The sequence below is a fragment of the Microtus pennsylvanicus genome, chromosome 17 (genome assembly GCF_037038515.1).
Source record: "Microtus pennsylvanicus isolate mMicPen1 chromosome 17, mMicPen1.hap1, whole genome shotgun sequence".
Lineage (NCBI taxonomy): Eukaryota > Metazoa > Chordata > Mammalia > Rodentia > Cricetidae > Microtus > Microtus pennsylvanicus.
Genome location: NC_134595.1, coordinates 6,036,945 through 6,063,080, shown reverse-complemented (window position 1 = coordinate 6,063,080; position 26,136 = coordinate 6,036,945). Strand labels below are relative to the sequence as shown.

Genomic DNA, 26,136 nt, shown 5'->3' with positions numbered 1-26,136 from the left:
CTCATTTCTATGGACATAAACACAGATCTGAGCAGCTTCTATTAGGTGTTTACCTGTTTCGAGCAGGAGACTTCCCTGCATCCTCTTGAACAGAGACAAGTCTTGTTGAAAGAGCACTATTTGAGGAGTCTGGATGAATCAAGCTATAAAGAAAATGAAAACACTGGGGTCAGTTGGGGCTGCAAGCAGATGCTTTCAAATTTTGAAGCAAATTATTTTTCCCTGCAACAATGAGATTATATACAGTTCATTTTTGTCCTTTTCAGTTATTTGAGGCAAAAAGTGCAGTTTCACTGGGCAATGGTGGTACACACATTTAACCCAGCACTCAGGAGGCAGAAAAGGCTATTCTGGTCTATAGATCGAGTTCCAGAAAAGCCAGGGCTACACAGAGAAACCCTGTCTCAAAAAAAAAAAAAGAAAGAAAAAAGAAAAAAAATGATGTTTTAAATGTACGGAATATCAATAAACCACCAAATTTGATTGGATACGTGATTTATAAAACTCATCTCCATACCACATATAGAAGATGAAAGTGATTTGTGTTAAAAAAAAAAATCTGTGTTCGAAAATTCTATTCTCTGTCCCACAATTCATAAGAATAGTACCAAAGAGAGCAACAAACCAAGCTCCAAGAACAGGGCCCATTTCTTACCAGCTGCGTGACCTCAGATTCACTACGTAACCTTTCTGAACTTTAGCATCAACATCCGTCAAAAAAGAAACAATTTCCCATCAAGAAGATGTGCTGACTAAAGGAGCATGGCACGTGAGACAACACAGCGTCCAAAACTGTCTCTGAGGCCCATCCTCTGTCTCGCACGACGCCTCACTAAATCATACTTGCCAATTCTGAGACCACACAACTGGACCACACACAAATAAGCATTGTTAACTAAAATAATAAAAAAGCTAAAGAATGTAATCTTCATACTGTTTTAGTAAATATAGAATCAATTAAGTTTATAAAATGTGTACAAAGTATAATATGACTGCGATGCTGCGAACATCAAAAGACCCATCAAGCACCTTAAGGAGAAGACTCAATTACCACTGTATTGAAGAGTCTATATCCCTACCCAGTACCATCTTTTTCCCTAATCTCAATGAAACAATTACTAAAAATTTACATTTACCACTGTTAGAGTAATGAGGCAAGTAACTAATAATTATAGCATTTGTATCTTCATTTATATAATTCTGAACAATATATAATTAGAATCTTAGTGCATATTGATTTGTGACTTTTTCTACTTATGACCCTGGGTTCAAATATGATGAATTAGTTATAATTCATTTCCTTTTAAATATGCAATATATACTAATCTTCTCTTTGTTAAAAAGTAACTAAGAAAATTACTCATCAGGGCTGGAGAGATGGCTCAGTGGTTAAGAGCATTGCCTGCTCTTCCAGAGGTCCTGAGTTCAATTCCCAGCAACCACATGGTGGCTCACAACCATCTGTAAAGAGGTCTGGTGCCCTCTTCTGGCCTTTAGGCATACACACAGAATATTGTATACATAATAAATAAATAAATATTTAAAAAAAAAGAAAATTACTCATCAGAAGAATGTTAGTTAAAATGGGTCTGTGGTGCATGCCTTCAATCCCAGCACTTGTGAGGCTGAGGCAGGTGGGTCAGACTGGACCACACAGTGAGTTCCAGGACAGCCAGGGCTACACAGAGAAACCCTGTCTCAGTCTCACAAGCCACAACAAAATAAAAAAAGAAAAAAGCAATTAAAACTCTGAGATTGACGACATGGAAAAATTAGGAGTCCTGTGTAAGAAGATAATTCTCCTGAAGAAAAATTAGGAGTCATGTGTAAGAAGATAATTCTCCTAAAGAAAAATTAGGAGTCCTGTGTAAGAAGATAATTCTCCTGAAGAAAATGCGTGATGGACCTTGGATCCCAGTGTAAACATAAACACGTCAAATACTCAAAGTAACAACAATAAAAAAACCACTAACTGAATTTGGAAACAGACCCACATCTCAGGAGCTCTCTGCTTTCTCTAAGAGGACTACATCGGAAGTATTAATGTCAATGACTCTGTTGCCTCATCACCACCTGCTGCAAGGATCATGCACCTGCCACGTATTCTGTTCTTGGTTTAATAGCAGAAGAGCAAATACACCTGTATCAAAGCTCTCCTCTCATGCACTTATATTTCAATGCTAATATAATCACCATCCATAATCATCTATGATCCTTCTGTACATGAACTGGAAAAAATAATAAACTGGCAGATAATAAGAAAAATAAATGTTAATGAAAAATACAGGTCACAGGACTAAGCATTTCTCATTTAAATCAAATTATATTCAAGTGACAGTACCTTTGCCAGGCTAAATCATCCTCTAAAAATATGTTACGACTAGCTTTTCTACTCCCAACAGGTGTCCGAGGTTCACCTGGATCAAGTATAGACACAGAGCAAGTTGAATCTGAGAGAGCATTCAAGTCTTCCCCAATGGAATTACTGTCTGTGGAATGAGCATAACTTAAGGCTATTTTTCTACAGTATGTGCACGCTCGGAGGTCTCCTAGGAGGAAAAATAATAAGGAAAGGTATCAGTAATATATTATTTAATAAAATATTTTAAATCTTTGTGATAATAGGTAGTTTAATAAAAGGAAGTGTCTTCAAGTAAAGACCACCAAAAAGACATTCCAAATAAGTGGAACACTTGGCTGAGTCTGCTGTACATGCTACATTTATTATTACGATAAATTCAACAAGCTTCTCAACTACTTCAAGTATCTGTAACAGTTAAGAAAATCTGACCCAATAATAACAGAAAATCATGGCTGTAATATATTTTTTCATAACTGTATTCATGCAATGAGGGATCTATCAGAGGTAGTGCTTTCAATGAGAACAGATCTTAATATAGTGAATAACAACAGAAACAAGTTATTGTCCCTAGACAGTAAGTAGGGATGAAGTAATGCTAAGGTCCCTATCATACAGCTCTGAAGAAAGGTCTCCAGAATAGAGCACATCTTTTTAACTAAAAAAACTCCTGAGAATTTCATAGGTGAGAACTGTGCTTACATCATTTCCACCCCTCCATCTCCCCACTTCAGCTCATTCCATGTCCAACTCCTCTCAAATCCATGAGCTCGTCTATAATTACTGTCATACACACAGGCACGTAAGCACTCATGCATGTAAAACATGCAACCTGATCGATTTCTCAGAAAATTAGGAAACAACCTCCTCAAGACCCAGCAATAGCACTTTTGGGTATATACCCAAAGGATGGTGAATCGTACCACAAGGACATGTGCTCAACTATGTCCATAGCAGCTTTGTTTGTCATAGCCAGAACCTGGAAACAATCTAAATGCCCCTCGACCAAAGAATGGATAAGGAAAATGTGGTACATTTACACAATGGAGTACTACACAGCAGAATAAAAAATCACATCTTGAAATTTGCAGGCAAATGGATAGATCTAGAAAACATCATACTGAGTGAGGTAACCCAGACCCAGAATAATTGTCATATGTACTCACTCATAAGTGATTTTTTGTTGTTGTTGTTGTTATTGTTTTGTTTTTTTTTGTTTTTTTGTTTTTTTTTTTTTTTTTGGATTTTCAAGACAGGGTTTCTCTGTAGTTTTTGGTGCCTGTCCTGGAACTAGCTCTTATAGACCAGGCTGACCTCAAACTCACAGAGATCCACCTGCCTCTGCCTCCCAAGTGCTGGGATTAAAGGTGTGCGCCACCACCCAGCTTCATAAGTGGTTTTTAAACATAAAGCAAAGAAAACCAGCCTACAAATCACAACCCCAGAGAACCTAGACAACAATGAGAACCCTAAGAGAGACATATGTGGATCTAATCTACACGGGAAATAGAAAAAGACAAGATCTCCTTAGTAAATTGGGAGAATGGGGACCATGGAAGAGGGTAGAAGGGAGGGGAGAGGCAGGGAGGGGAGCAGAGAAAAACGTATAGCTCAATAAAAACAATTGAAAACAAAATTTAAAACTACAGCCTGATGTATGGAGATGTGCGAAGCTCAGGCAGGGCCTGTCCCTGATGTATTGAGATGTGCGGGGCTCAGGCAGGGCCTGTCCCTGATGTATGGAGATGTGTGGGGCTCAGGCAGGGCCTGTCCCTGATGTATGGAGATGTGTAGGGCTCAGGCAGGGGCCTGTCCCTGGAGAAGACTGAATGCGCTTCACGTAGGTCTTCTTCTAGGAAGAGAGTCTTGGAGATTTCCTCCATCTACCAGCACAGTTTTTAAACTAACAGGAAATAGTCTTACACACAATATGACACATAGGACCAAACTAAAGGAAAAGCCCTAGTGAAATAGGAATGAAATGTTCTAGCTAGGAGTGCAGCTTAGTGACAGAGTGCCTGCCTAGAATGCATGAAGCCCTGAGCTCAACCTGTAACACACAAAAATTGTTCCTAGGACAAACAACATCCTTAATACTTCCAACCATTTTGTTGGACACAGTCCTGTCCAAAAATAAGTTTCATTTCTACTCATTTTTATAAAACACTGTTTGATGTGATTCCATAACAATCTGTGTACTAAGAGGCAAAATACACCAAGTGCCACACGACATTTCAGTTAACAACCGACCACATCCTACAACAGTGGTTTGGTGAGCTTGTAGTGGGGCTGAAAACTTCTTACTGCCTGGTCCATAGCCATCATAATGGTTTAGGATGGCATATTATTCACATTTTTGCTGAGGCTGACTTAAACTTATGGATCTGTAAGTCATGAAACTGTAACACACATGATCTAAATAACACTTGATGATAAAGCCAGGCGGTGGGGGTGCACACCTTTAATCCCAGCAGGCAGGCAAGAGGCAGAAGGATCTCAGTGAGTTTGAGGACAGCCTGGACAACACAGTGACACCATCTTAAACAAGAGGGAAGCTGTGCATAGTGGCACACACCTGCTGTGTGGAGGCAGAAAGAAAAGGCCTGCTGGTAGGCAGAGACACGAGGATAAGGCTACCGTGGCTCAAAAACCAGAAGGAAGGGCATGTCGGGTGGACATGCTTCAATGACCACAATGCATTTGTGGTCAGTCTTGGCTCTCTCTCTCTCTTTTTATTTTTCCAGTTTTTTGAGACAGGGTTTCTCTGTGTAACAGCTGTAGCTGACCTGAAACTAGCTCCTGTAGACCAGGCTGATCTCGAACTCACAGAAATCCACCTGCCTCTACTTCCCGAGTGCTGGGATTAAAAGCGTGCGCCCCCACCGCCCAGCCTTGGCTCTGTTTCTTGACTTGATAATTTTAGTTCTAATAATGAGATCATTCCCTACCATTACAGAATTTATAGTTCACTGGAAGCAAGCTATTCCTAAGAATAGTCTATGACGTCCAAACAAGAACAAAATTTCCTAAGGATACATTTTTCAGAACTTAGCCTACCACTAAGTAGCAAGACAAATAACTGTTCACCAAATAACATGTCATTTAACAATCATACTTCAATTATATTTTATCATTAATATTAAAAATCTGAATATAAATATTTCCGAAAGTTCAATATACATTTACCATAAATTACTACTAAGTATACTACTTTTTTGTTGTTGTTGTTGTTTTTCGAGACAGGGTTTCTCTGCAGCTTTGGAGCCTATCCTGAAACTAGCTCTTGCAGAACAGGCTGGCCTTAAACTCAGAGATCCACCTGCCTCTGCCTCCCAATTGCTGGGATTAAAGGTGTGCACCACCACTGCCCAGCTCAAGTATACTACTTTTATTGTCTCATTTTCAGATAACTATTATATAATTCTGTTTAATCAAATTATATATGCATATTAATCAAAATAAAATGTCACTAGTTTACTAATTTCTAACATTATAATTTAGCAGATGAAATTTATCTAAAATTTAAATAAAGACAAATATATTCATTTTAATCAGGACTCAGTAAACAATAACAAAATAAAGTGTTCTTTGGTTTAGGATAAATAAATGTGCTCTGATAATCACTACTGCTGTCCCAAACTTAACTACATTAAAGAAGCAAAACTATTCTCTGCAGAAAGTCCTTCAATGTTTACCACAGCAAAGACTAGATTAGACTATAAACTATTCTCTGCAGAAATTTCCCATTTTTTTCTAGTGTGTCCAATATACATTTCTCACTTGCAAGGGCTAATATTAAGGTTCGATTTGACTACACAAACTTTTGTTCCAACACTAATGTTGAAGCTCATTTGGTTTTGTTGTTTTTGCAGTGTTATTAACATTTAAGACTGACTTTCATCAGACAGCAGTTAACTATCCACAGCATGACTCTCATCTGAATCAAATGAGGCCTCAAGTACACAGAGTTTCCAAAAGCCAAGGGAATTCTGTCTCAGCACAAAAACTGGAATCTTAGTTTCCAGCCTCCTGACTAACCCTTCAACTTAGACTTCACGGCTACACACGCACTTGAGAGACTCCTTGACTACGGGTAACTATCAGCCCACCCATTAGTTCCCCTCTCTGGAGAAACTTGACTCTTCTGACTCAGTGCAAGAACAGTTGGTTTTATAGACACAGTAGCTTAGGGATACGTTTTCTGAATTGGCTCCTCAAGTTTCTGAAATTGGTTCTCTAATTAGATTCAATTTAAAAGAATTAATGAAAGGGCTGGAAAAAAGGTTCAGTGGTTGACAGCGCTTTGTTGCTCTTAAGGAAGACCCAGGTTCAATTCCCAACACCATCCGTAACTCCAGTTCCAAGAGATCCAATGCCCTGTTCTGACGTATGTGAACACTAGGCACATCCACAGCACACATATACCACACGTGCAAGCAAAACACTAACACACATAAAATAATCAAAAAAAAATTTTAAAAACTAAAGAAAAATAAAAATATTAGTGAGTATTTCCAATAGTAAAAAGAACACTAAGAAAGTGGTAGGGAAATAAAGGCTTGCAAGACAGTAACTCTAGTTCTTCTTAACTGAATACGGACAGTGCTCAGGTTAATACTTAACAAACCGCCTGTTAAAATAACAAGTATGAGATTAGTTCATTACTCCTAATGTACAACACAAAGTAGAAAAAAGGGTGAGCTTAGGGACTCAAATTCCCAGCTCATGAACCTTACAAACTGGCTAGGAATGTAGCCATACACAGGCCCTGGGTTCAACCTCCTGGGAATAACAATATAAAACAAATTTAAAAAAAAAAAAACTGGACAGGAAGAAGTGCTAACTTTCTGTTGCCGTATTGCTTGCTAAGCTAAGATTGCGAAGAGTCTCAAACTTTAAGTAGGTGAATAAAAACAGTTAAAGTCTGGTGGTGGTGGTGCACACCTTTAATCCCAGAACTCAGGAGGCAGAGGCAGGCAGATCTCTGTGAGTTCAGGTCAGCCTGATGTACATGAGCTAGTTCCAGGATAGCCACCAAAACTACACAGAGAAACTCTGTCTCAGGGGAAAAAAAAATCAGAGTTAAAGAGAAGAGAGTTGCTTATGACGACAGACATTAAAATAAGGAAAACTGAGTTGGAGACACGGCTCAGCAGTTGAGCACTGACTGCTCTTCCAGACCAGGGTTCAATTCCCAGCACCCACATGGCAGCTCTTAACTGGTTCATGACTCCAGTTCCAAGGAATCCGACACCCTCACACAGGGTTTGTTAAGTATTAACCTGAGCACTGACCATATTCAATTAACAAACTTCCATCCTTGAACTTTCTCCATTACTACAATTTCACTGCATTCCCAATGAAATAATATGAATAAAATACAATTTGACAAAGTACACTATCATGTAAGTCAAGGGCAACCTTTACTTTGTGAATAAAAAGTCTATAGAAATATTAATTTAAAATCTACTTATCTAATAATATCTAATGCTGCTATAGGTTTTTACAATATCTATACTAGTTACTTATGAACAATCTCATCTCTTTTACTATTCAAATATAAAGTTCTTAAAATCAAAGCTGTATCTCTTTTTCTCACTACAATACCCTGCTACCATAAATATAAAGCCCAAAATTAAAAAATGGCTTAATATTGGCCTTCTATTTAACTATTTTGTAATTTGACTTTTAAATATGATACTGTTAAGGAAATACACTTACCTGTGTAGCCCATAAACTTTCCAGGGATTTCTTGATTACAACAACGACTGCAGAAAATCTGCCCACACAGTCTGCAGTGGTGTCTGCGCCTAAAGGTTGTGAATTTCTCACTGCAGTCATAGCACTCTTTGCACTGGCTATCTGGCATCCAGTACTGTTTCAGGTCACTGTCCTACAAAAACAAAAATGTGAGCATTAAGTTGTAATGACAAATGAAATCTTAGAAGGTAGCTTTTGACAAGCTAGTTCTTCAGATAAAATGCAAAAAGGTTAAAATAAACAACACAATCTTGAAGAAGAAAAATTGAAGTACTTACCTCACCCACTATTACAACTCATTCTAAAGCTACAATAACTCCTGACAGAGTATCAGTACAAGGACATAAAAAAATGGAACCATAGTACAGGAAAGAGTGGCATGCCAACACTGCGTATGAACTTCTGATGAGCTATAATGCAGCCACTGAAGGAAAGGCTTTTTAAAATCAATGTAGTGGGTCCAACTGGATATCTATAGGGACAAAGGAAACCCGAACCCTATTTATGAACAAAAATAATAAAGCTTGTTGACAAAGCCACATGTGAGAATATGTACTAACACTGACCTAAAAAGCAAACACTGAAACAAAATATAAGGGCAAATAAGAATCAAACTACACTTAAAAAAAATTAAGAATTTATGTGTAAAACTCTGGTACTCAGAATCAGAAGAAATTATAAACTCTCATTTAAGTGATACGATGCCATTGCCAGAGGGTACAGCATGCTCTCCATGAGAGCATCTACAGTACCTGGCTCTTCCCTTCCATGATCTCCTTGAGGCGCTTCAATACTGTGCTGAGGCTTCGAAGCTGAACAGCTGTACGTGGGTCATGACCTCCAAAGGCTGGTTCTACTTTCCTTCTTGAGTCTGAGTCAGATTTAAAAAAATAACACTAATTGTTTTATAATTTCTAGTAACCATATCAAACATTATACATGTGTGTGTAATATAATACAATCATACCCTATTGTTAGCATACATGTGTTGATCTTTATCAAGAGTAATAAGTTGTTTCAAGTATGTCTTATTACACATAAACCACAATGTTAGTGTAGTTAAGTACTAAGAACTATCTTAAATGACTGATGATTTTGAGGGTGGAAATGGAATCATCACTTACATGCCCAGAATTTATTAATGATTTCTTGTACACTTTTTTCCCAACCAAATAAATAACAAACACCTGGGAGACATTGAATAGAAAAAAAAAGTAATCCCAGAGAATTATTTTAACTTGGTCTAAAAGTCAAATAAGTAAGCAATGGGACCAAACTGTTCTGTTCCATAGCAAATCATGAGAAAGAAGTTGTATTGACCAGCCTTACAAAGATCCCAGCAGGCTTTATAGGACATCCAGGATAATAAAATATGACCAGTGTCCAAGCAGATTAAAACTGCCAAAGCTTCGACCCTACTCTCCCCCAGCCCACACCCATACCCGCCACCTTTTCAACCTTGCAATTACACACTGCAAGGGATCACTTACATTTGAAATAACAATATAAAACCAAATCTACTGATAATAAAACAAGTCCAAATTCTAGCTTTGTAGCCAAAGTATGACTACCATAGCTGCCAGCTATTCTTTTTTATTTAGACAAAAATCACAAGTGAAATTTCTATCTGTACCTAGCTATGGCAATTTCAAACTCTCAGGGGAAAATGAATGTGGCTTGACAAAAAAAGATGAGCATTCTTGTTAGTGTAAGCACAATAATCTAACAACCTGTGGAGTCCCCCTGACATACATAATTCCTCCCTATCTCAGTTTTACTTCCTAAGGTTTCAGTAATCCTCGGTCATACAGTCTGAAAATAATAGTGTCTGTCCTAGCTCAAGAGAAACAGATCACATTCACATGATTTTACTATAGTTACCACTGTGCTGGTTAGCATTACTATTATTAATCTCTTGGTCTAATTTATAAATTAAACTTTATCATAGTGGGAAAAATTTTATATTAAAGCTTTGAAAGTGCCTATGGCTTTAGATATCTACTTGGGGATCTAGAAGGTATGTCCTACAGAGAAGGTAAATTTCTATAAAATGGAAAAATAGCCCATCCTGAATCGATCTCATCATTTTCTAGTTTTCTACTTAGATGGGTTTTTTTGAGGGGGGAGGGGATAGGAATTGCAAAGAATGAGAGGTTGCTATATAAATCCAAATGCATCAAGAATTTAAGGCAGTTGAATCACTAAAATAGCACCTTATCTAAACTGCACCTATCTTAATTGAAGCACAGATCTCAGATGTGCAGTTAATAACACGTATTACAACTCAATTTTTCTTGAGTCTCAAACAATTAAAAACCTCTCCATGATTATAAATTCTAGAGAGTCACAATGGAGGTGCTTCCTGGCACAGGCAGTAAGTTGTGAAGTCCTTTGCACTTAGATGCTTGGAAGAGAAAAAAGTATCATTATTTTCTACTGGGAAAGAATGAGCAGGGAGACCCTGCTTGGCCTCAGTGGAAGAAGAGAGACCCTTGCCCTCAGATGAGCACCATTAGCTACTGCATCTGTAAATGGATTCTAGAAAATCAAGTAACTTCCCTAAGATAGGAGAACTACCAAACTGTAGAGTCAGACATGTAGTGGGGGGAAAATGTATGTGACTAAGCAGTTCCAAGCTTCTGAGGTCTAAGACCTCCAAGGGAAAATCCAAGACGCAAGTAGACTTGTTGACAGTAGGGAGCGTGGGAACCAGAGTGAAGGAGGTCATCTAAGCTCTGCCTATGGACAAACAGTTCAAATTTATCCTAACAACAAAGGCAAATTTTGGCAAGCTACAATTCTGCAACCCCTACAAGACTATAAGGATTCAAGTCCAATTCTTCAATTTCACAAGTGAAGAAACCCAAAGACTGCTCTTTGGCCCATTCTTCCTCCCTCTGCAACAAAGAATAGTTTGGTATTAAGTGAAAAACTAAATGTGAGTTGTTTAGCAAGGAGAAGGAAACAAACGAAAGCTTTCGGACAGCAAAGAATCTGAGCAGAAGAGCATCCTCAAATACAGACAGTGTTGCCAAGGGCCAGGTTTTCTTGCTGTAATTTGTTTTTGCTTCTTTCCCTAAGACAGCCTCACTATGGAGTCTACATTGGTCTAGAATCTGCTATTATTTCCTGGCTGGCTTTGAACTTGCAATCCTCCTGCCTTATCCTCCGAAGCCACAGGTCGGGTTTAAGGGGATTGTAATAAGGTTAAGGTTAAACCTGGGTGATCTAGAATGAAAAGAAAATCTTCTACCCCATCTCCCAAACTCTTCCTTTCAAAATGATATAAGTTGGGCAGAGGCGGTTGCCCTGGAAAACCTGTGGGCGTGACACAGTCCACTTTGTTCTTCAGCAAAAGCGCCTCTTCTACTTCTGCTTCCCCCGCCATCCAGTCTCAAGAAGCAATAAAACATTCTGCCAACCACCATTACACAGGTAGTGTTCACTCGAGTATTTCATGGAAGTCAGTGACCAGACAGGACAGACCTGGGGTTTAGGGACACGTGGTTCCCAACACTGCAGCCCCCCTCTCTATGGAATCACTGCCACTGCCCTTCCTCTATCACCTTGAGTTACTGAGCTGAACAATCTAACGGAAATAAACATAAACCACCCCAGTCCCTCAAGTGAAGCACAGATTGCCAGCCCACACCCATCAGAAGAGCAGGAAAATGAATGGATGACGACATGGTAAACAAGCAGGCATGAGAAGCAGTGTATTCAGCCACACAGACAGTGTGAACCCCACCAATGGAGTCTGACAGTGTTCGGCAGCCAGCGGCATGCACATCACACTTCATTAGCATCCCGAGAATAGGTGCAGAATCCGTCTGTAAAGTTGGAACTAACCTGTGTTCTCCTGGGGATGTGGCAAAGTGTTCTCTGCTGAAACCCAAGCAAGCAATTAATCAAAATTCAGTCAAGACAATCAGAGCTTGCATAATCAAAGTTTAAGGACATGATGAAGAGTGTTTCCGGTATTGAAAAATTCTTTTATTACCCAAGTTTTACTTATTCTAGAGTACTTAACTATTCCAAGAAACAGGAAAACTGTTAGTATCTGACCTAGAAAGACATGAAGGAGATTCACACACGAAGAGGGGAAGACGCTGCTTTACCTAGTACTGAAGAGCGCCGCTGGATCTCCTCGTCAAGCTGCTTTTTATAAGGTACGGGCGACTTCACCGACTGTGTCCTCGAAGGGATGTGAGGGCTGGACCAACCTGCACTCGGAGATGGCTGCTCTCCTTGGCCCCCTTCTCCCCTCTCTGTGACAAAGAAAACTTGGTATCACTTGAAAAGCTAAGGCCCGGAGTTCAACAAGGAAGTGACAGATAAAATACTTGGGCCAGTATGTTCATGTATTAAATTCATAACTGAGGACCCTTTGCTCAGGTTAGAAGCTCCTAACCCCCTGTAACTATGCCCCCTCCTAACCTCTGCAGGCGATCACACATGTACACAAGTCTTCATTTTTAAATACTTTAAAGAAAAGGTCAAAAACTGCTGTTCTAACACATTTCAAACAAGAAAGACAAACAAATCAGGATGGTAGCTCATGCCTATAATCCTGGCTCTCAGGAGACTAATACAGGAAGATAGCCTCTTGATCAAGGCTAGTCAGAGATATGCAGTGAGTTTCAGGCTAGCATAGGCTAACCACTGGACTCTTGTCTCAAAACAAACAAACAAAAAACCAAAGGCAAACTGAGGGTACAATATGGCTGCTGTTTTTTTTTTTTTAATTCTTCCTGGTTAAAAAACAAATAATATACTATTCAAGAACTCATTTCTAAATTATTTTTTCATTTGATATCACTTAAACTTAATCCAATAAGTGTTAAATCTCAGCAGGCCTAGTGGCAGCTTCTAATTTTTTAAATGTATAAACCATGCACTGCTGTTTAATTTTATTGCTTTAATTAAAATCTGTAAATTTATTAAGTTGAAGCACATTAACAGAAAAAATACAGAAAACTGCTTTCTCTTTAAAAAGGACCTCCTTAACCATTTTAAACTCAATTCACACAAATAATTAATCAGATTACAATGAAACGCTACCTTCTCCTTCTAAAGACTTGGTGACCTGTGATTAAAGCTACCACCTTGTATATTTCACTGCCTTGCAACAGCACAGCACAATACTGAATGCAGAGAATCAAAACTGCATTTTCTGATTTTTAGAAATAAATCTTACCTTTGTTAAAACGAAAGAGATTTACGAAAGAACTGTACGCTGACTTGAAGGGGGGCTCATCCTGGTCAGGAGTCAAGGGTTTGAAGTGGGTGAGGTGAGACGGGCTGGTGGGCGAGTGAGGCAGGTCACTAGCGGACTCCAGAGTCGGGGAGCTCTTGTCATCTGTGGCCATTGCATGAGTCTACAGAGAGGGGAAGATTCAAAGAGGTTCCTTAGAAGCCATCCGAAGAACAGGCAAATATCCACACAGCCCAACCGTGTGATAATTCGTACCAATAAACACCAAATCTATTTTCACATATTCAAACTCAGGCTTAAAAAAATACTACTTGAGCTGGCTCAGAGGAAAAGAGCACTGGTTTCTCTTCCAGAAGTCCTGAGTTCAATTCCCAGCAACCACACAACCATCTATATGAAATCTGGTGCCCTCTTCTGGCGGGAGGCATACACGCAGAGAGCACACTATATACATAATAAATAGATCTTAAAAAAAAAACTGCGGTCTAGATGAAAAAATCCTCAACACTTTTAAAAAAAATTATGACTATGTGGCCAAGCTAATTTAAAATATTACCATTCTAATTTTTTTTTTTGAGACAGGGTTTCTCTGTAGCTTTGGAGACCATTCTAATTATTTATACAATTAAAGTTAATTTAAAATTTGCAGGTAAGGCATAAATGTGAGCAGATGAAAAACTTTCCCATCATTTATATCATACTGTACAAGGTTTTTTGTACTTATTCTACTTATGTATCTCAAGAAAAAAATCCGTCCCCTTTTGACACATCTACACAATCTGAGCAATTAGCTTTTGGCAGTACCTGTGACACATGAACTTGGGATTTCTATGATTCCCCCCACCCCCAGCCTAAACTCCTAAGATATTGAGGTAATGACCTTCTTAAAAGTATATAACCAAAAAACAGAACTAGTTAAAGCAGTTAAGTCTAATCACCAACCAGAAGGCACAGAAAAGCCCCGGGGCTTTTTCCTTCCTTTAGACTGAAAGATAAGTATCCTTTGCTGTGCCAATCATTAGGATGCTACACTGTGTAATCTACACTGCACAAAAGTGGACATTGCACACTTCCAAACAGGTCTTCTCCTTCAAAATCCTATCTACCGGCTCACTTTATTTTATCAGTACTCCTGGAAGTCACATAAGCGAGCCTTATTTCTATGTTTAACAGCTGTGGCAACTAAGGTACACCAAATGTAAAACGATTTTCTTTGGGTGGAGCAGACACAGTAACCAACTTGTGACTACACTCCAAGTCCTGTCACAAAATCCTCAACAGCCTGCTAATGACCAAAATGACTTTTGCAGCTCTTCACAGACTTCCAATTCTAGCTGTGTTCTCTTAATACTCAACATTTTCCCAGATTAGTAATGTCACTGATAATTTAAAAAAGCAGAAATAAAACCACTGGCTTTGATGGGATTTTGGCAACAAGTGCTTACTGGAAGGGATGGGGAAGAAAGGAGCAGAGAAAGGCAATGGAGTAGGGGAATAAAAGAAAGGGAAAAGAGGAAAGACGGGGAAGAAGAACCTCTAGGGTCACGTTCCACTGGGAGACAAGGCAAAGCATTGTCTAGTTGGGGTTACTATTGTTATGATAAAACAATAACCAAAGTAACCACATCATTGTTCACTGTCAAAGGTGGTCAGGATAGAGGCAGGAGCCTGGAGGCAGGAACTAAGGCAGAGGCCATAGGGGAGAACTGTGCTCACCCTGTGTGCTCACCAGGCTTGCTCAGGCTGCTCTCTTACAGAACTCAGAACCACCAGCTCAGGGATGGCATCACCCACACTGGCGCCTTCCCCATCAATCACTTAGAAAATGCCCTCTGGGCTTGCCTTAGGCCCATCTTCTGGAAGCATTTTCTTAATGGAGGCCCCCTCCTCTCTGAAGACTCCAGATTGTGTCAAGTTGACATAAAACTATAGTGACAATTGATGCTCCAGCATAAACGGGTAAGTTGATGACTGATCAAGTAAAAATTCAAGGTTTTGTTCTGTTTCATCTTACAGACCACCAGAGAGAAGGATATAATGGCAATAAAACCCCTCAGTTTCTAAATACAACCTATTCCAATTCCACAAAAGTACCAACCAAAGCACAGTGACCAATATGTGTAAGGAGTCTTTGAATAACTTTTAAAGGTCATCCATAGCCAGAACTTTCATTACGCTTTGAACATATGAAGGTAAAAATTAGCATGAAAGTGCACAGCAAGTGCTGTCTCTACAACATAAATACAATCACATAGACTTAATCTCGGTAATTACATGCCACCAGCAGCCAAAAGAATTACAACTCTGATTTTTAGCAGCATAATAACTATTTATGCTGTAAAGTATGGCTCTTTCTGCATACATAATTAGAAATATTAACCTACTTATCCAACAACTTCTGCAATGTCCAAAACTGTTTGTCTCTTTCTTTTCCAAGGAGAGAATGATATATGCAGAATCGCTACACAGTATCTTGGTGAAGCAAACCAGAAAACTAGTCCACTATTAAAGTGTAGAAAATAACTTGATTCATCAGCCCATATGAAAACTTCAGTAGAAATTCCAAGTGTCACCCTAGTCGTTTTCTAGGGTCAGTTTTTTTCTTAAGTACAACTCTCAAACATTATCAGGGCAGGACAAGCAATGTTCACTTCCATGGAGAAAGGGTTTTTGGGCTGAGCAGTGGTAGCACAGCTTTAATCCCAGCACTGGGGAAGCAGAGGCAGGCAGATCTCTGAGAATTTGAGGCCAGCCTGGTCGGTTACAGAGTGAGTTCTAGGGCAGGCTCCAAAGATACAGGGAAAACTTGTCCTGGGGGGGAAAAAAAGAGGGAGAGTTGTTTATTTTTGACCTGAGCACAACAGAAACACTAAAGAAATCTCAAAAACTAGGGGGGAAAAACTCAGGAAACTTAGTCTTGCTTCTCAAAAAAAAAAAAAAAAAAAAAAAAAAGCCTGACCTTTGTCTTTGTCACAAGCCTGAACCTAAGAGAAAGAAAAAAAACTAAGAATCCCTCCCTCCGTCTTTATGGGTGTGGGGGGAAGTGAGAGGAAAAGTGGGAATACTGGAGAGGATTCAAATAAATGGTAAAGAAGATGGTGTGAATTGCTATGCGTCTACCTCTACTGTCAATATACCAACACAGGACGCACCGAATGATCAGCCTTTATCATTTAACACATAACACACAAGATACACAGCAATGCCCTGCTTTGTACAGAATCTGCACCTTCCCTGAATGTCTTAAGAACATAAATAGGGCAGAAGCCCCTAAATTCCTAAATGCATCCATCGAGTTTGATTTTCATCCTTTCTTGGGAAAGGGAGATTGACTGTTGGGAAATCAACTCTCTTCCTCAAAAGAGGCAAAGCTGAAGTGAAAAAGCCTCAAAAGTCAGCGTTTAATCTGATGGACACACGCCAAGTTTGGAATGGTTTCTGCGGGTCAGAACTTTCTTTTCCAGCCTAGAGCTGCACCTCTGAGACTGAGCTCACAGGCTGAGAAAGGGAAGGCGGTCCCCCTCCGAAATAAGTTCGTGCACCAGGGAAACAGAGGTGGCAAGAGAACTTTCAGCGTGTCAAGGAAGCCTCTGCGGGAGATGCCCAGCCAGCTCCCGTCCTGTGCCACCACACAGGGCCAGCAGGTATTCAGGACCCAGTCGGACCCCGTCAGGTCTTCCGCGCTCCCCTGGCCGAGCCTCGGCCGCAGAGCCTCGGGCCCTCGCCATCCCTCCCGCCGCGCTCGGCGATCCACGCCGGCCTTGCTCCCACTGCGGGCCCCGCCGGCCCACGCCGCGACGCCTCCCTTACCTTCGCCTCCCGCCCCGGCCCCGCCGGCCTCCCGCCACCCCGGCCTCCGCTTCACCCTGCTGCGCCCGAAGCCGCCGCCAAGAGCAACGCCGGCTTTCCCAGGCAGCAGGCGGTGGCTCGGAGAAGTCGAGAGGTTTACGCTGTAGCTGCGGCTTCTCGCTTCCGCCCACCGCCGCAAGGCTCCGCCCAATCTCCGTCCCAGCCAATCCACAACCGTTCCTGCGTGCAGACTCCTCCCACTCCTCCCCGCCCTCCGGACCTTCCGATCAGATGTCCAGACAGAAGGAATCGAAGCCAGAGAGTCTCGTCCTAGGCCCCCCTCGGAGGATTTAAGGCGGCCTCAGCCTTCCCGAAGGAAGCGGGGATGTCAGTGCACGTGAGCATCACGCGTGCGGGTCACTGGGTGGCGCGCGGGGCACCAGACGTCAGCCCCACTGCCGTTACCGTAAGTGTTCAACACTGTGAGCACCCACAATATGGGACCTGCATTCACCTGAGTAGCCCAAAGCAAAGAGGTGAATGCTTTCAGGATACTTTCAGGACTCCGCTGGATCAACCTCGTGACTTCGGAAAAATGGCTTATTTCTCTAGGCCTCCGACCTCTGGTGGGAAAAGGCGGGTTAATTAAAGGCGGCATTCCCTCCATGGTTTCTCTTTGTTGTTCTTTTGAGGATGAGGTAAAACAGTGTTTGTAAAGCAGTCGGCACAGAGCCCGGCCCAAGTGATGTTGACTGTACAGTTTTGTTTTGTCTTTTAATTCGGGTTTCCTGTTGCAGATAAAGTTATCAAGCCCCGACTTTCTCAGCTTGGTATGAACATGACCCGTTATTTTTGTCCTGATAAAAAGTGCTGTGCAATTAAAAGTAGAACACAAGCTAAAACCTGCTCTCTGAAAAAAGTGGGGCTTTGCAGGGGAGCTTTGAAAGGAATCCGAAGGTGGTGTTATTTGACTTCGAGTCTCGGGATCCTGTTCCTGGAGAATTTTGGCACATCAATTCTCCAGCTGGTCTTTTCAGCCCTGGAAGGTATCATCAAAACCAGACGCTAGGGGCCGCTACAGCCCCAGGTCGCTCCTGAACTCGGCCCTTGGTTTATGTCCTCAGCGCTCTCTCTCCGCCTTTGGGGTTCATTACTGCTGTACCTCTCCACTCCCGGGTGTCCTTGTTCCGGGAGAGTTTTATCCATGCTATGGGCTATCGTGGGTGCAAGCCCTAACCTAACCAACTCCACCACACATCTACCTGCAACCACATCTATCTGGGCCTGCCTCCCTCCTTCATAGATCATAACTTTTTCTTTACAGCTTTATATCCCTGGGGGCTTGGAATGTCTCCTCAACCAAATCTTTCCCGATAACTTCTTCCTCAGCCCATAAACATGAACATGCATCTTCCTTTAAAAAAAAAAAAAAGTTTCTTCAACCCCCTTATCTGGTAAAGAAACACCATTTTAACTAACAGTGTATCTGTGTGTGTGTGTGTGTGTGTGTGTGTGTGTGTGTGTGTGTGTGTGTGTGTGTGTTTTCTGTGGAGGTGACCAGGAAGGCCGGAGGAGTCCGATTCCTCTGAAGTTGGCGTTATAGGAGGTAGTGGGCCCCCAAATATGAGAGCTAAGATTCAAACTTGGGTCCTCTGCAAATGCAGCATGTGTCTCTAATATCGAGCCACCTCTCCAGTTCCTCAACTAACATTTTTTGAGTCATTAATTGGACCACTTTTGTGTGGGGTAGGAAAGAATCAAGTTGCCACCATTATACTGTCTTCCCCAGAAGTTTCCACTCCCATATCTACATTAACATGTGATGTGGGATTCCCCTCTGTGTGCTGTGAATATCATTGGTTAATAAAGGAACTGCTTTGGGCCTATAGCTCTGCTATAGGGGAACAGAACTAGGCAGGGAAAACTAAACTGAATGCTGGGAAAGAGAAGGCGGAGTCAAAGAGAAGCTGCAGAGCCTCCTTGGAGACAAACACACTGAAACTTTGCTGGCAGACCACGACCTCATGGTGATACACAGATTAATAGAGATGGGTTAAATTAATATGTAAGAGCCAATAAAAGGCTAGAGCTAATGGGACAAGCAGTGGTTTAATTAATACAGTTTCTGTGTGATTATTTCGGGGCTAAGCGGCCAGGAACTAACCAGCAGCCCCCTTACAACAAGCATGCACTTTAACGTCTGTGGAAATTTTGATTTCTCTTTGGGGGAAAGAAACCGGGTTAGGTTCTTACCTCATACTAGACATCAAAAATTAATTCCAGGTGGATTTCATGTGTAAAGTCATTTTGTGAATGTCTGTAACTATCCTCCCCATGAATGCCCATGCAAGGACTTATTCTTGCTGAGCTGGAATATAGTATAGAGCCACATGCATGTATACATTGTAATTACTTACACTTTGCTGAAAAGCCACAGCTTTTCCTTATCAATGTCAACTTCTCTTTGTCTTTCAGCTGTGCCCTAATTCAGCACTGTCACTGTTCCATTTAGGGAAGTTGCCCCTGATTTGGCCAATAGGAGCCCCATGAAAACTCGTGGGAGGGTTTGCCATGCTTCCATGACTTCCTGAGTATTGGCTGTTTGTTTTGTATTTCCCTCTTACTTACCTCTGATCCCCATCCCCTAACACCCACTTTTCTACTCTCTTCTCCTAAGATTAACTTTTTTTCTACACATGAGCTCTTACAGGATTTATCTTTCTGGTGTATTTCACTTAATAAAATGTTCACTTAATACGGGTTACGTATGTTGTCACAAATGATATTTACTTCTTTTTGAATTTGTATTTATTGTTTTTCAAAGTCATGCGGGGGCATGCACACGTGTGTGCCCGGACTCATGGAGGCCACAGATCAGACTCAGATGTTCCTCAGTTGCCACATGCCTTGTTTTTGAGACAAGGTCTCCCATTGGTCTGGAGCTCACCAGGGAAGCCATGCTGGCCATGGAGAGAGCCCAGGGACCGGCCTGTCTTCACTTCCCACCACCATGACTGTCTTCGTTATGTGTGTTCTGGGGATCAACTCGGGGCCTGGACTATCACCCCAACCTATTATTTTTCTTTCATCTTTATTTTTTTGAGGATGAATAGTACCTTGCTATGCAAATATGCCACATCTTCCTGTACCCATTCCTCCAGTGACGGGTACTTGGGTTACTTATTCATCTTAACTGCCGCGGGGCATGCTACACTGAAAATAGAGGTGCATGTATCTGTAGGTTTGACACACTCATTTCTTTTGTGCATATACACTAAAGCAGAGTCACTCAATCATGTGGAATTTCTATGTTCTGAGGAGCCTGAATATTGTTTTTCATAATGGCTGCCCCACTGTCTGCTCCCACCAGCAATATACACGAATGCTCATTTCCCCATTCCTTTGTCAAAACTTGTTATAGTAATAGCCATTCAGATGGATGTGAGGCTGTGGTACCTCCGTGTGACTTTAATTTACATTTTTCTGATAACTAGTGATGCTTATCTTTTTATATGACTGAGGAGTGTTTGCTTTTTCCTACCCTTTCTTCAGTTTATAACATTCTTAGTGTTTTTCACTGTTGAGTTCTCTGTAAACATTGGATAATGGCATCTTGCCAGATGTATGGTTTGTAAATATCCTCTGTCATTCCCTAGGTTGTCTCTTCGGTGTTGTTTTTCTAACTTTTCAGAGCATTTTATTTTTATATAATCCTATATGTCTGTTTTGCCTTTCTTCCCTAAACTTTGGGTTATACAAGATAAAAATAAAAATCACTGCCCAGGTAGGTGACCTGAGGCTTTTTGATTCTGTTTTCTTCTAATTTGCATTTTCAGCTCTTACACTTAGATATTGTCTTAGTTGGAGTTTTTTATTGCTATGAGGAGATATCACCATGGCAACTCATAAAGGAAACATCTAATTGGGGTGGCTGCCTTACAGCTTCAGCGGTGCAGTCCATCCATCATCATAACAGGGAGCACGGCGGAGTGCAGGCAGACATGGTGCTGGACTTGTTCCTGAGCGTCCTCCATCTTGTAGGCAACAGGAAGTCATCTGTCACACTGAGTGAAGCTTAAGCAAAAGACCTCAAAGCCTTCCTCCACAGTGACACACTTCCTCTAACAAAGCCACACCTCCTAATAATGACACTCCCTGGGGGCCATTTCCTTTCAAATCATCACAGATATGTAATTCAATTTCAGTTGATTTTTAATAGAGTGTAAGATATGAATCTAATCTGATTCTTGTACAAATGGGTCTTCAGTTTCTCCCATAACATTTATTGAACTTACTATCTTGCCCTAGGGTTTTCCAAATAATAAGTTTATCTTAAGTGGATTTATTTCTGCTCTTCTTGTTCTATTCTAGTGGTCTACATAACTGCTTTTAATGCTGAGAGCATGCTGTTTTGATTACCATAGCTTTGTACTATGCTTTGAAGTCATTGGTGTGTGATGTGCACAGCTTCGTTCGGCAATTTGGAGTCTTTGGGGGTTTTATTTTTATTTATTTTTCTTATTGTATTTTATTTTTTGATTTTTTTTTTGAGACAGGGTTTCTCTGTGTAACCTTGGCTGTCATGGAACTCACATTATATCTCAGGCTGGAACTCACATTATATCTCAGGCTGGCCTAGAACTGACAGAGATTCACCTGCCTCTGCCTCTAGGGTGCTAGGATTAAAGAAGTGTGCCACCACTGCCCAGAAAGAATTTTTCAAAAGACTGTATTGAATCTGCTGGTTGTTTTGCATAGTTCATATTTACACCATCACCTCTTCCAGTGTACACATGCACGCGTGCGTGAGCACACACACACACACACACACACACACAGAGAGAGAGAGAGAGAGAGAGAGAGAGAGAGAGAGAGAGAGAGAGAGAGAGAGAGAGAGAATGCTCTTCTAGATGAAGGCAAACACTGTCTCTGTGTATTTCTGCAGTTTTTCGTCTGTTTTATACTTTTCAGTATCACCTTTGTAAAGTTAAATTTATTTCTAAGCATTTTAACTTTTTTTTCTTTTTGTTTTTTCGAGACAGGGTTTCTCTGTATAGTGCTGGCTGTCCTGGAACTTGATTTGTAGACCAGACTGGTCTCGAACTCACATAGATAGAACCTCCTACCTCTGCCTCCAAGTGTTGAACTAAAGGAGTATGCCACCCCATGTGGTAGAAAATTACTTTAAGATGTTTTGCTTTTGATAATGCTGCGTTTGTTTATCGCTGTGATTCTTTGCCTGTCTAAAACACCTGATGGTTTGATAAGGAAAGGAATGGCCAATAGCCAGAGGAAAGGATAGGCAGGGCTGGCAGGCAGAGAGCGTAAATAGGGAGAGAAAGAGGAGCAAGAGAAAGAGAGGAGGACACCAGGGGCTAGCCACCCAGCTACAGAGCAAGCTACGGAGAAAGAAGTAAAGTCAGATAAAATATACAGAAATAGATAAAAGCCCAGACGCGAAAGGTAGAGAGGATAACTTAAGTAAAAGCTGGCAAGCAACAAGCCAAGTTAAGGCCAGGCATTTATAACTAAGAATAAGCCTCTGTGTGTGTGATTTATTTTTGTGGGTGGCAGCCCCCCAAAAGAGCTATACAAATAAAAACATTACATAACAACCACGCCCAGATAGCATTTTAATTCTATAGCTATTATAAGTAAGATTGTTTTCTGGATCTCTTTTGAGGAATTTGTCATTGGCGAATAAAAATACTGTTGATTTTGTGTGTTGGTTGTATGATATCCAGTGCTACTTAGTTGCACTGCTTCTAACGTTTTCACTCCCAGCTTTAAGATTTCCCGTACCTAAGATAATATCGCCTACAGACAGGGCATTTGCACTTTTTCCTCCCTAATCTGGGTACCTGTATGCCGGTGTCTTGCCTAATCGCTGTATTGTGTGTGGAGAAGTGGCAAGAGTGGGCTTTGACTTTCCACAGTTAACAGTGATATTAGCAGCTGGCCTGTGGGGTGCAGGGCAGTCCTTCTCAACATAACATGTTGAAGGTACATATTTATTTTATGGCCCAGCGGACTCATTTCCAACATTACCTGTCCAGGGCCATCAATCAATTGATGTCTATGAAGCCTTGCTTCTCTTTGGTAGATAATGCAAAACTATTTGGGTTTTTGCTTTTGTTTGTTTGTTTAGTTTGGTTTGGTTTTATTGAAAGACTCACTTCTAGATAGAATATCATGAAATTACCACTCTTTCATACTTTATGTGAAAGCGTAAATGGGTGTACGCTGCGGGCAAGGTGATTTGATGGATTAACAAACACTGTAAACATGTTTATAGTCTTTGATCTAACACTTACAGTTCCACTAGTCAAGCATAAAGAATTGATACAAGCATTTTAAACAAGCAAGATAAAGAAAGATGTGTTTTACATTGTTATTGGCACAATAGGGAAGTAAAACAGAAGCAACCAACACGAAGGACTCCACAGTAACAGACTCAGATCCACTCTGCTTAAGACAAATGGCCTGCAAGTATGCCAAATGCTGGGAAAGTGTGGAGCCATCAAAACATAATCATGTTTTCTAGCCAAGTATAGGAGGAGCCTGTAACCCCAGCACTTGGGGTGTAGAGGCAAGGAGATCAGGAGTTCTAGACCAGCCTCAGCTACATAGCAAATTCAGTGCTGGACTGCATGAGACAATCTTTATTTATTTTTTTTAAAATATTTATTTATTTATTATGTATAAAATATTCCATCTGTGTATATGTCTGCAGGCCAGAAGAGCACATCAGACTTCATTATAGATAGTTGTGAGCCACCATGTGGTTGCCGGGAATTGAACTCAGGACCTTTGGAAGAGCAGGCAATGCTCTTAACCACTGAGCCATCTCTCCAGCCCCGAGACAATCTTTATTAAAAAGTGTTTTCCTCGCAATCATCTTTCTTGTCTCCCTTCTAATATCTTCCACTCACAATTCGGCTTTTTTTGCAACACGGCTCCTATCATAATCAATTTGGAGTCATCCTACTAAAATTGCATTCATGAGGTCTTCCTACTTGCCAAGTTATTTCCGGGCTCTGTCATCTTTCTTAGTACTTCTTCCTTTTTATAAACTTTCTGGGCTATTGGCTTCCACAACAGACTCTGGGAGTCTCCAACCCTAGTTCCTCATTCTCTTTGGCTGGGAGGCTCCTATCTTCCATGTGACCCTTGAAGATTTAGACATGCCTCAGGGTTCTTGCTGGTAGGTTTTTCTCCTGACAGAATTTTTGGATGAGCTCCCACACCGTCTTCAGTGCTGGTAGTAGACACCAGGTTCATATTTCCTGCTCAGCCACCTCCTCTGAGCTCCAGATGCACGTGGCTAGCTGCCTCCTGAACATCCCCACCTTCCTGTCACACAGCCTTTCACACTCAACAGTCCCGGAGTTTCACTCATTATCTTAGCCGTCCAATCCATGCCCATATTTCTCCCTTGTTGAGGGGTGTTCTAGCACCCAAACCCCGAGTGTAGCAGTCACCTTTGCCGTTCTCTTGCCCATAACCTTCATGGATAAGTAGTTGTGCTCGTCTGAATGTAATTGGCCCCCATAATCTCATAGGGAGTGGCACTATTAGGAGGTGTGGCTTTGTTGGAGGAAGTGTGTCCCTGTGGGGGTGGACTTTGAGATTTTCTATGCCAGGATGCCTCCCAGTGTGTTGTTGACTACCTGTTCCCTGCAAGTCAAGATGTAGCCAGTACACGACCATGTTCCCTGCCATGATGATATGAACTGCAAGCTGCCACCCCAATTAAATATTTTCCTTGTAAGAGTGGCTGTGGTCATGGTGTCTCCTCACAGCAATAGAAACCCTAAGACAGAAGTGATCAAGTCCTGCTATGTACCTTCATTCTGTTTAAACTTATTTTGCACATATATGTATGCATGTCTGCACATCTCCGTACATATGCATGCCACAGCACACATGTGGGGGTCAGAGGACAGCTTGCAGGAGCCAATACTCTCCCGTTATGTGGGTACCCAGGACTGAATGCCTTGACCTACTGAACCACCTCGCCAGTTCACTACCTCGGGGTTTTTTGTTTGTTTGTTTGTTTTCAGATGGCCAAAATGAAAACAAAGTAGCTTTAAATTTTCCTGGGAATCCCATCATCTGAATGAGTGTCTCATAGCCAAACAGATGCTAAAGACATTTTCTGACCAGGTTTCCACTGATGTTTGCAACAGTTTTGCGCCAGACAGTATTCAAATATTTAGATTCTTATGTGTAAATGAAAACAAACCCATCAAGCCTTGTGCATGGAAATGCAGTGAGCAGAGTGAATAGAAGCGGTGAACTCCGCGTTCACAGTTTCAGCAGCAATGCAACTTCAGCCGAACATCATTTGTTAACTCTAACTGTTGCTGAATGGTGAGATCCTGCTCCGTGAGGGCAGAGGTCAAAGCGCTTGTCCCGTGAGCCTTTTGATCTGTTCCATCTCCAGAACCGGCAACGCTCAGAAATTACCCTCTGACTTCCACATCCCTGTTGTGGCATGTACATCCCATGCTCACATATATACACAAATAATTATCTTTAAAAATGCTTTGTAATTTTTTTTAGTCATTTGGTCTATAAGCTTATTGTTTTATGATCCCACGTGCTTTTACCCATGTGTTTATTTATGAGTAGGGTATTGCCTGTTCTTGGTTTTGACATGGGGTCTGACTAACCTGGACCCCATTAGGTAGACAAGGCTAGCCTGGGTCTTGTGGCAGTCAGTCCTCCTGCTGAGTGTAGGGAATACAAATATGCACCACTGCATATGCATGGTTGTTTTGTAATATGTTCATGTAAGTCAGTTCTAGGCGTCTACAAATATTCGCTTTCAGTTATATATCAGTTATCATGTGCTGTAGCCCTTGGAAACATGGTTTCGGATGGTGACATGTTCGTAAGTGCCGTATTTCCCATCTCAGTGTCTGAGAGACACATTCAGCATGCCTGCCACATATTTAGAACTTAACGAGAATGTTTATGTCTACATTCACCTGCGTTCTGTAGCATGCCC

At 41.2% G+C, this 26,136-nt stretch overlaps 1 protein-coding gene and 1 long non-coding RNA gene across 8 annotated transcripts in view; one reads left to right on the top strand and one right to left on the bottom strand.

Moving 5' to 3' along the window:
* Pikfyve (phosphoinositide kinase, FYVE-type zinc finger containing) overlaps positions 1-17,320 on the bottom strand; it is a 90,094-nt gene extending 72,774 nt beyond the window's left edge. For 2 of the 7 annotated variants that reach the window (XM_075952027.1, XM_075952030.1), the window contains exons 1-8: positions 17,145-17,312; positions 13,317-13,497; positions 12,238-12,387; positions 11,969-12,004; positions 8,872-8,990; positions 8,081-8,252; positions 2,342-2,549; positions 54-143 (exon numbers count right to left, since the gene is read on the bottom strand). In XM_075952027.1, the coding sequence (XP_075808142.1) occupies positions 54-143; positions 2,342-2,549; positions 8,081-8,252; positions 8,872-8,990; positions 11,969-12,004; positions 12,238-12,387; positions 13,317-13,488 (947 nt within the window). In that variant the 5' untranslated portion in view covers positions 13,489-13,497; positions 17,145-17,312. Of the gene's footprint in view, positions 1-53; positions 144-2,341; positions 2,550-8,080; positions 8,253-8,871; positions 8,991-11,968; positions 12,005-12,237; positions 12,388-13,316; positions 13,498-17,144 lie in introns of all 7 variants that reach the window. The other 5 variants (XM_075952031.1, XM_075952033.1, XM_075952028.1 and 2 more) reach the window with 4 other exon arrangements.
* Positions 17,321-17,441: 121 nt separating this feature from the next.
* On the top strand, positions 17,442-18,108 carry LOC142836729 (uncharacterized). The gene is made up of 3 exons (XR_012908161.1): positions 17,442-17,589; positions 17,921-17,953; positions 18,057-18,108. It is a non-coding gene; the product is annotated as an uncharacterized LOC142836729 (long non-coding RNA).
* Positions 18,109-26,136: the final 8,028 nt, after the last annotated feature.